Source organism: Solanum tuberosum, unplaced genomic scaffold (genome assembly GCF_000226075.1).
Source record: "Solanum tuberosum cultivar DM 1-3 516 R44 unplaced genomic scaffold, SolTub_3.0 scf00072, whole genome shotgun sequence".
NCBI lineage: Eukaryota > Viridiplantae > Streptophyta > Magnoliopsida > Solanales > Solanaceae > Solanum > Solanum tuberosum.
The window spans coordinates 1,683,269-1,694,636 of record NW_006238999.1 but is presented as its reverse complement, the minus strand read 5'-3'; the positions used below and the strand labels follow the sequence as shown (position 1 = coordinate 1,694,636).

Here is an 11,368-nt window from a genome sequence, read left to right as displayed (position 1 = left end):
AGTAAGTAAAAAGAAAATGGAATTGTGTAAGAACCATATAAACTTTCTAGGAGTAACATTAGGAGAAGGTAAAATTAAATTGCAACCACATATAGCAACAAAGGTATTAGATATGCCTGATAAACTAGACAATACAAAAGATTTACAAAAATTCTTAGGACTAGTAAATTATGCTAGGAATTTTATTAAAATACCAAAAATTACTCAAAACTCAAAAATTTAAGCGAAAATTTAATCCAAAAATTACTCAAAACTCAAAAATTTAAGCGAAAATTTAATCCAAAAATTACTCAAAACTCAAAAATTTAAGCGAAAATTTAATCCAAAAATTACTCAAAACTCAAAAATTTAAGCGAAAATTTAATCCAAAAATTACTCAAAACTCAAAAATTTAAGCGAAAATTTAATCCAAAAATTACTCAAAACTCAAAAATTTAAGCGAAAATTTAATCCAAAAATTACTCAAAACTCAAAAATTTAAGCGAAAATTTAATCCAAAAATTACTCAAAACTCAAAAATTTAAGCGAAAATTTAATCCAAAAATTACTCAAAACTCAAAAATTTAAGCGAAAATTTAATCCAAAAATTACTCAAAACTCAAAAATTTAAGCGAAAATTTAATCCAAAAATTACTCAAAACTCAAAAATTTAAGCGAAAATTTAATCCAAAAATTACTCAAAACTCAAAAATTTAAGCGAAAATTTAATCCAAAAATTACTCAAAACTCAAAAATTTAAGCGAAAATTTAATCCAAAAATTACTCAAAACTCAAAAATTTAAGCGAAAATTTAATCCAAAAATTACTCAAAACTCAAAAATTTAAGCGAAAATTTAATCCAAAAATTACTCAAAACTCAAAAATTTAAGCGAAAATTTAATCCAAAAATTACTCAAAACTCAAAAATTTAAGCGAAAATTTAATCCAAAAATTACTCAAAACTCAAAAATTTAAGCGAAAATTTAATCCAAAAATTACTCAAAACTCAAAAATTTAAGCGAAAATTTAATCCAAAAATTACTCAAAACTCAAAAATTTAAGCGAAAATTTAATCCAAAAATTACTCAAAACTCAAAAATTTAAGCGAAAATTTAATAATAAAATTACTCAAAACTCAAAAATTTAAGCGAAAAGGAAGTGAAATAACAAAGTACAGGAAATGGCAACGAAAATGGCAATAATAACAGCAAAATGTAGCAGATATTCAAATATTTTTGTAAATCCTACTCAGTACTCCCTCTTACTTGTGTCTGGTCATGTTTATCTTATATGTATCCTGTTTTTCCCTTTTTTTTTTTTTTTTTTTTTTTTTTTTATACTACTACCCCGTTCATCTCTTCCTTTTAACCTATATTTTTAATAACTTCTTCATTAACCTCACCCAGGAGATGGCCAAGACGTCCTTTGATTGTTTCGGACTTTTTACGGCCTTAAAAGCATCCTAGGAATTTACAGGTTAATCCATCGTTGTTATTAAGAAGTTAAAAGTCTAACCATATACTGAGGGTAGTTTTATATAACCTATTAATTAATCAACATTTGAACAGACATAATTTAACATAAAACAAACATAATTTACATATACTTTTAGGGAAAATACAGGAAACATTAAAGACTTACATGACTTAGACGGAGAGAGGTTTCCCCTTTCGGGAACCCCGACTGACTCTTACACGCTTAAAACAAACTTTTTTACAAACTGAATATTACAAGAGGGATTTTTAAGAGTCTTTGGACTGAGAAGTGGAGATGGATTTTTGGAACATTGGGAAGGGGAAAATGTTGTGTGTTTTTCTCTGGTTTTTCTAACTTGTTTTTTGTAAGTGTGGAGGAGTGTCTTTATATAGAGGTTAAGGGAGTCTTGGCAAATGGCGTGGACAAATCCTAATGGCCAAACGTGGCCGACGCATTAAGATAGTGGACAAAAAAGTAGTGGTAAGTAGTGGCCAGACGTGGCCGACTCTTGAAACGATAAGATAAGCTTCAATAATTCATGCCGGGTACACATTGGGCCCCATCGCACATGCCTTATTTTGCTTATTGACACCTACTATGACACAATATACGACGCGTGCTTATCAGTTTTTTCCTCTTTGGAGGATAGTGATAAAGTAAGCACTCACATGACAAATGTGGGCATACCCACATACTTTTATTCCTACTTTAACTTGTTGTCTTTTTCTCCCCCTTTTTCTTTTTGTCGTCAAGTATCAAGGTTGTGTAAAGCTACGGAATCAAAACTCATTCCCGAATCATCATCTTCATTGGGATTATGAACATTTTCATCGGGATTTTGAGTATAATAGAGGACGTGTTCTCTGAAGTCTTCTTCGCCTGAGCTGTTGGATCTGGCTATATTATTAGTAGTATTCCTTCTTGGACTAGTATTAATTCTGTCTCGTTCTGTTTCTGGTACTAGTCTGTCTTCATTTGGATCTGGATTTGGTGGCGTAGCAATTACATGCTTATCTTGTCCTTGTTGGAAAAACTGTTCCAAAGTCTTTTTTATTATGTTCTCTATTTTATCCTTCTTTTTCTTTTTATGGTGCAAAGTCTTCATTGTCTTTACCGGCTACCGTTTGAACCGGACTAGCTGTATCATTTTTATCCGATACAGTGGATCTTTTTGCATTCGTTGGGGAATGCACACCCTTCTCATCCATTTTTTCGAGAGATGGAAAACTCTTTTCTGAGGTCTGTGTACTGGTATCGATCTTCTGAATGGTGGAATCTTTACCTTTGAGTAATTTTATCTGCTCCATTAGCTTAGTGTTTTCTTGGAGTAATGCTTCTACCTTGGCATTTAATCTTTTGAAGGCCTCGGTCATTGAAGAACAATGGTCACAAAAGATTATTTTGTCTGTGTCTTTTTGAATATTGTATTGAGGAGTATTTTGGGGATTTTGTCTGAGGGCTGGAGAGATATAGTAATTTGGGCCAAGTATCCCTCTTGCATAATCTAGTGCTTCAGTAAAATCATTAAAACCTTTAAAAAGAGGAGTTTTAACTCCGTTTATAGACTCTACTACTTCTATCCATGTTTGAAAAATACCATTAGTCTTACCATGTATTACCACATAATATTTAAATTTATTCTCTCTACTTTTATCTGTAAAGTATTGACATAAAGCATTTAACGAGGCTATAAAATATATAACGAGGCTATATATATATATATATATATATATATATGATATGATATGATAGGAAATATTTAATTTATTTTGTCGTGAAATAAAATTTTCCGACACACTAGATGATAAAATTTATAACAAACTTATGGTGCTTACATCAACATGATCTTTTCACGTAAAATTTATTTATATCCACTCAATTTATGTCATATTTTATCTTTGTCTTCTTCTTTTTTTTTTTCTTTTTTTTTTTTTTGTATTTTTACAACAATCACTCATCATTAAGATAAGGTTCATATACAGTTTGTAATAATCAAGATAAGGATTGAATCAATTATTTAATTATATTTAGAAATTTAAATGTCACTCCAACTAATTATCATGTATGCTTTATTTATAAAAACAAAAATGACAAAAAGGCAAAATATTAAAAATTTTTATTGGAATTGTTTTAAAAATTAGATATTAGTAGCCGCCTTATACTTTTTTAGTATCTAATTTATATGACATTTTTCTATTTAGAAATATTTAAATTTGTACTTTTGTTGTACGTTTTCATAAATCAACCAAAGATTATGATGTGATGATACATTTCAATCTTTTTAATAGCGATATAAATGTCATAACATGTTTAATACTACATTTTAAAAAGGAAGTTCTACATAATAACCGATCAAATCCACATTTTCTTTCTCTAGTTTGTAAACACAAATTATACATTAAGTGCTTGTCATTTATTTTTAATTTAATAAAATGAGTGATTTATTATTTATATATATTTTTCATTATTCTTAAAAAATTTATGTTGATTCAAATTATGTCATATAATTAAAATGAATGGACTTATGGTTTTTTTTTGTCCAAAATCAAAACACAAGTTGCATATTCATTCCACCAATTATTTCCTATCATTTATATACAAAGGATAAGTCAACTTCATTTATTGGATGAAATCGTACAATCAAATAGCAACCACTTGTTGGAGATTTTTTTAAAAAAAATTATGTCATTAAAAATAAAATGAAATTATTTTAAATAGTATATTATTTTTTGAATATCTATACAATAATAACATATCTAGTGAAATCTCATAAGTGGGGTTTGCGGAAGAGAATGTACAAAAACTTTACCATTACCTTAAAAGACCCTCAATTTAACTGAGCAAATCACGAAACAAAGAAAGTAAAAAGCATTATTTATGTAGACAATCCTTTTTTTTTTTTAGTTATTTAAAAGAATTAAGAATTCTTAAGTTTGTGTTCAACATGTTTCAAAAGGGAAAGATTCATATAATTAATTCTCCAATTGTTAGAATTATAATGATTTTTAATTTTATTTGTAGAGCACCTACCCCCAACTTTACTATTTGGTTGTTGTTGGATTCATGATACATCCTTACAATGATTTTAATAATTTATATAAACAAATAATTTGTTGTACTCAACTTATATAAAGATGATAAAAAGAATTCCATAATCCTCCTCATCACTTGTTGGAAAAATCAATTTGATGCCAAACCACATCAATTCATGCGAAGTAAAACGTTATACGTATAATAGAGCCTTTATTTAGATCCAATACAAATATTGGATACACAAATAGTTTATTGATAATAGTGAAAAATGTCAAACCACATTAACACTTGCGAAGTAAAACATGATACGTAAAATAGAGCATTTGATGTTGTCGAGATTATTCAGACTCAATATAAATATTGAACACACATGATTATTTTATTGCTAATAGTGAAAAATGCCAAATCACAGTCGAGATTATTCAATCTCAATATAAATATTGAACACACATGATTGTTTTATTGCTAATAGTGCAAAAAATGCCAAATCACATCTGATGTGGTAATGATGCGTCTATGAATCTCATTTTTAGAAAAAAACTTCATTAAAGTAGAAAAGTTGTTTCCAAATCAATTTAGCTTCGAAAACTAGTCAAATTAACATTTGCAAAGCATAACGTGATACGTATAATAGAATCTTTCGATACTATTGAAATTATTCGGCCCAATACAAATACTGAACACACACAAGTATTTTATTGCTAGTAGTGAAAAATGTCAAACCATATCAACACAAGCAAAATGTGATACGTACAATAAAATATTTGATACTATCGAGATTATTTGGACCCAATACAAATACCAGACACACGAGTATTTTATTGCTAGTAGTGAAAAATGTCAAACCACATCAACATTTGCGAAGCAAAACGTGATATGTACAATAGAGAATTTATTTGGATCCAATACAAATATCAAAGACACACGAGTATTTTATTGCTAGTAGTGAAAAATGCCAAACCACATCAACACCTGCGAAGCAAAACATGATACATACAATAGAGTATCCGATACTATTAAGAATAATCAGACCCAATACAAATATCAAACGCGCACAAGTATTTTATTGCTAGTAGTGAAAAATGCCAAACCACATCAACACCCGCGAAGCAACACATGATATATACAATGGAATCTTTCGATACTATTGAGATTATTCAGACCCAATACAAATACCAAATGCGCACAAATATTTTGTTGCGAGTAGTTAAAAATATCAAACTACATCAACAACACCTGAAGTAAAACGTGATACGTATAATAGATCATACAATATCATCAAGATTATTCAGACCCAATATAAATATTAGACTCACACGAATATTTTACTGCTAGTAGTAAAACATACCAAACCATATCAACACATGCGAAGCAAAACGTGATATATACAATAGAACATTCAATACTATCGAGATTATTTAGATCCCATACAAATATTAAACTCACACGAGTATTTTTTTTATTACTAGTAGCGAAAAATGCCAAACTACATCTGACGTGGTAATGATGTGTCTGTGGGTCCCATTTTCTAACCAAACAGCTTCTTCTTCAACAATTATTATCACTGAAAAAAAAAACATTGATTTGTTGCAGAATAGGGGGCGGCGATTTTGTCTTTAAAGCCCCTCAAAGTTCATATATATATATGTATTCGCCCGGATAAGTCTTTCAGATTCAGACGCCGGTCACCGGTGCATTCTTCCCGGAGAATTTTCTGATATATAGCTGCCGGTGCCGGTGAATTTGAACAAAAAATGGGGATTGCATGGGACGATGTCGTTTTGATTGAACACAGAGGGAAATCCGATGAACCGACTTCTATCACCGTAAATTGCCCTGATAAAGCTGGACTTGGATGTGACCTTTGCCGGATTGTTCTGGAATTCGGACTCTATGTTACTCGTGGAGGTTAGACGGAAAATTACACTGTTTATATATAAATGTTGAATCCTGTTTGGCTTTTTCGCGTGTTTACTTCTTCATTTCTTCATGTTTTGAATCTGCTTGGTGAAAATCATGGCTCTGCGCCTCGGGTTGTGAGGTGTCTTATTCTTTCATTAGGATTTGGATCTACATTTTTCTTTTTTTGAATTGTTGTTCTCACTTTCTATTGATTGTTTTTTAACATTGAATGCTAATTTTGCTTGATAAGCTGATGGTTTGTGGTTGATTTGTATGTATGCTATATGTTGGTGTATTTCAATATGTATACTGAAATGGTGGCTAAAGGTTTGTGCTTTTTGTGTTAGTTTTTTGATTTGGTTTGTTAATCTTTTGAGTCATTGATAAAAAATTGAAAAATTGTTTGTTTTAGTAACCATGGTGTACGGTTAGCTTGCGTCCGCTTCAACTGATTTTGCAAGGTACTTGCTATCTCCGCATTCAATAGTTGTCAACTTCTCTACCTTCTCAAAGGTAGGGGTAAGGTGTGTGTACACTTCTACCCTCCCCGGATCACACTTGTGGGATTACACTGGATTTGTTGTTGTTGTTACCTGGTACCTCCACAAGTACGGTGACCGAGTAACTCTATCCACCAAGGCGGGGATAGATGGGAAGAAACATAGTATTTTTGCCTCCGGTTGTTGTTGAATCAAAGTCCTCATGTTAATAGATGAGGTTTGATTTTCTAATTTCCCAATCTATGTTTAGTGTTCAGTGTTATGATAAAGCTGTTAGAGGGAGAGGAGAGGAGAAAAGAAAAGAGATTAATAAACCATCGTGTTGCTTGCTTTCAGGTTGAATTTTCTCTTTAAAAGTACTCAGCTTATCATATTTGAGGTTTTCTGAATCCTGTCCAGTGTCAAAGTTTGGAAACAATTACTAGACAAACAAACTACTTGCGATGAAATGTCAGAATACATCTTTAGTTGAACTAATGTGTTTTCATGTTTACATATAGCTACAAGTTCTTGCATTTTCCTGACAGAATGTGTGTTAGCTCAATTATTTCCGTCTTTTTAACGCCTTCATGATTTATTTCACCAGCTACTTAACGTGATTTATGATATGGATGGATAAATTAATACAGATTTTGCCACCGATGGGAAATGGTGTTACATAGTACTGTGGGTTGTGCCACGTCCAAGCTCGCTAAAGGTGGATTGGGGAAGCTTGAAAAATAGGCTTATGTCTTCATGTCCCTCATGCATGATTTCATTTTACCTAAACCAACAGTCCACTGCTTCTGCACCGCCTTCAGTTTACCTATTGGAGGTGTTTTGCCTAGACAGGAAAGGATTGCTACATGGTAAGCATAATGCGTCTCAACTTTTTGTGCTTTTTTTACTAGCACACGGTTTCATAAAGTTCTCATGTGGTTATTTGTGCTTTTCAGATGTTACTAAGATCCTTTGCGAGCTTGAGCTAACAATTCAAAGAGTGAAAGTTATGACAACACCAGACGACAAAGTTTTGGATCTCTTCTTCATAACAGATTGCATGTAAGTCTCTTGAAGTTCTCAACAGGTTTACGTTGCCTTTGATCTTTAGCCTAATTGACTTGTGGTGATCTATTTAGTATAAGATTGTTTATTCTGTGGCCTTGCTGCATCTTTATTGATGCTGCTAATACGATAAGACCATACCATCTCTGATGGTTGAACCAGATACACAGTGATTGGCTGTTAGACTGAAGAAAGTCCCCTTTTTAACTGACCAGTATTAACTAAGCTCAACATCCATTGAGGTGAAAGAAACAATGTCAAACTCAATTCCCAAGCATTATGCTGTCCTTACACATGTATACCGAACCAATACTAAAAGATCTTAAATGTTAAAGACATGGATCCCCTTTAGTGAATTCTGTATGAAAATTAGCAGTAATTTTTTCCTTTTCTTTGGAATGAATTTTTGTTTTGTATAGAGCAAATTGAGTATAGAGGAATCATGTATCCCCAAGTAGTTTGAGGTTGAGGTTTAGTTGATTGGTTGGCTGATTTTGCCTTAAGCATGAAGTATATTCACAGGATATGTCAGCCAAGGTAGTAGTTAAAAATCTTCTTTTTTTCTATTAATTATTGGAAGGATTTTATTATTTTTGCACTTCTTATCGGAAAACTGAACAGATGACTGCAGATGGAATGGTGATGCTGTTGGTGGCTTGATATTAGTTTCATAATATAATATCTTAAAACAACCAGAATGTTTAACTACAGAAAATAATTATTGATGTAACTTATGTTCCACAAAAACCTGCCCCCAACTTATGCTGCGACTCTTCGCTAATATATTATTGTGTTTATTGTAGAATACTATGATTTGTCTGTTGTTGATCCTTTTGGTAATTCTACTTCATTTCCACCATATGATTTAACTGTTGGGCCGTGAAAGTTGATGCTTCTCTGCTGCTATCAAATGAGGAAAAGCCTAAGCATTACAGTAAAAGTTATCAGTAATTGCCTGTTATGTGGTATTTACATTTCTGCTTGGTATTCTTGCATATCAGGGACTTGCTGCACACAAAACAAAGACGAGATGAGACATGTGAACATCTAAGCAATGTTCTGGGAGAATATTGCATTAGCTGTGAACTTCAGTTGTCGGGGCCTGAATGTGAAGTTCAGCATGGATTCACTTCTCTTCCACAAGAAGTTGCAGAAGAGTTGTTTAGTTGTGAACTGTCTAAGGAAGCAGTTCCCATGTCCTCTGCATCTGATACGGCAAAATTAAAGAAGGCAACCATCACAGTGGATAACTTATTGAGCCCAGTCCATACGTTGCTTCAAATACAATGCGTTGATCAAAAGGGCCTCATCTATGACATTTTGAAGACTTCAAAGGACTGTGATATTCGGGTAACCATATATTTTACCAACTGTGTAGTGAATGCCTTTTCTCTGGAATCAAATTTGTGTTGTAAGCAAACCACTTTCGACGTGTAGATGGTTCTCAAAATTTATGTCCTGTGAAATTTTGATGTGTTAAAGGAGTCTGCTATATATACTGGAGCTGCAGTTCTCGTCTAAATTGTTCACAATGGACATAAAAGATCGGGACTATCTAATGAATGTGATTATCTATACTTCATGTCTTCATTGGTGCTTCTAGTTTGGAATATCTTTGCTATTGCCTTATTTTCAGATGTTAAACTTATGTGCCTGTTATTTCTTGTCTAGATTGCTTTTGGAAGAATCCAGTCTACTGCCAAGGGTTATCGTACTATTGACCTATTTATCCAGACAACAGATGGGAAAAAGATTATCGATGATGAAAACATAAAATTTTTGTGTTCTCGCTTGAAGGAAGAGATGCTTCATCCACTTCGAGTCACTGTTGGTAGTCGTGGCCCAGATACAGAACTACTGGTTGCCAACCCCGTTGAGTTATCCGGAAAGGGAAGGCCACGTGTTTTCTATGATGTCACAATTGCCTTAAAAGAGCTCGGGATCTGTATTTTCTCTGTAAGTAGCCATATCCTCAAATTCTCCTCCATACACGTTTTTACTTCCATGGCTCTAACAGATACACATTTCTGCAGGCTGAAATTGCAAGACATTCAACAGCAGAGAGGCAATGGGAAGTTTATAGGTTTCGATTGGATGAAAGCCCAGAGTACCCGTTAGCTAGCAAGAAAGCTCGGATTGATATCATGGATAAAGTGAAAAAAACACTAATGGGCTGGTGAAAATTCAAAATGTACCATAGCATCAAGTCTTTTAACTCAGCTCAGCAACGTCCAACGTTCACCATGTATGTATATCTGCAAGAAAACAAACGGAAGCTTAAGGAGAACCCTGAGCCATCGGAGAACCATCGCCTCGAGAGCTGATTCTGTGACTTATCTAGGCTTCTTTTGAGAACAGTAGCTGTATGAGTTTTATGAGAGGTTGTAATGTTGTACCTCTGCTTTAAATCAGTGCTCCTTTACTTCACCATTTCTCTTCCCTTTCTGCATATTATGTTGTTATGGGCAGTGTGCATTTGGTATATTTTAAGATAAAAATGTATATATAAGTAATGTATTTCGCAGGTGCTTGATGAAATGCACACAAGCAAAGTTATATATCATTGTTATAATTTTCTTTAATGTTCCTCTAATATATATTAATTTTGGAAGTTGTAATCTCATATAATAGTCGATAGGGTTAAAATTGTCCTTAAACTATCCTAAATTGACAATTTTGCCCTGTTAATAGTTGGGATTAACCGTCCCCTCGACGTTATCTCTAATTTGCGAAGTGATTTACCTTTTTGTTCCTTTTTAATGAAGTGGTCTATACTTTTGATTAAGTTTTTCGATTCGAGCCTTAACAAAGCGTTTCATTTTCAATGTAAAAAAATTTCAAAGCGAATTTAAATTTAACTTAGACGCAACGTCGTATTAAATACTAGATGAAAATAAAGGTAAAATTTAATGAGTTATTGTATAAATACACACCTACTGAATTGGATGGTGACCATCACGACTTACTGGAGATTTTTGGGTCGTGATGATTTTGGCTTTCTTTTTTCTTTTAGATGAGAGACTAGATGAAAATAAAGCTAAAAATTAATGAGTTAATTGTTAAATACACACTTATCAAATTGGATGTAGGTATAATCACGAATTGTGATAATTTTGGCTCTATTTTTTTAAAAAAATGAGACACTAGATGAAAATAAAGCTAAAGATTTAATGAGTTAACAGTTAAACACACACATATCGTATTGGATGTAGGTGCCATCACGATTTAGGGGAGATTTTTGAGTCGTGATAATTTTGCTCTCTTTTAGTTTTCATCTAACATTCCATATCCATTTTAGAGGCCGACTAATTTTAATTTGCGTAAAAAATCTCATTTCAAAGGTAAAACACTATCTTTGAGGTTCAAATCCATATGATAACTAAGTACTTACAACACCACCGCAACTCAACTCATAAAAAAAAAAGTTCTCTAAA

At 32.4% G+C, this 11,368-nt stretch overlaps 1 protein-coding gene across 1 annotated transcript; it reads left to right on the top strand.

Moving 5' to 3' along the window:
- The first annotated feature begins 6,061 nt into the window (after positions 1 to 6,061).
- On the top strand, positions 6,062 to 10,497 carry LOC102604712 (ACT domain-containing protein ACR9). Its single transcript, XM_006345881.2, has 6 exons — positions 6,062 to 6,396; positions 7,520 to 7,738; positions 7,826 to 7,931; positions 8,936 to 9,284; positions 9,606 to 9,890; positions 9,968 to 10,497. The coding sequence occupies exons 1-6, from the start codon at positions 6,243 to 6,245 to the stop codon at positions 10,112 to 10,114; spliced, it is 1,260 nt and encodes a 419-aa protein (XP_006345943.1). The 5' UTR covers positions 6,062 to 6,242; the 3' UTR covers positions 10,115 to 10,497.
- The last annotated feature ends 871 nt before the right edge of the window (positions 10,498 to 11,368 follow it).

Coding starts and splice junctions, on each gene's coding strand:
- LOC102604712 (XM_006345881.2), top strand. CDS start 6,243: ATGGGGATTGCATGGGACGATGTCGTTTTGATTGAACACAGAGGGAAA. Junction 6,397..7,519: donor ACTCTATGTTACTCGTGGAG/GTTAGACGGAAA, acceptor AAATTAATACAG/ATTTTGCCACCGATGGGAAA. Junction 9,285..9,605: donor CAAAGGACTGTGATATTCGG/GTAACCATATAT, acceptor TTTCTTGTCTAG/ATTGCTTTTGGAAGAATCCA.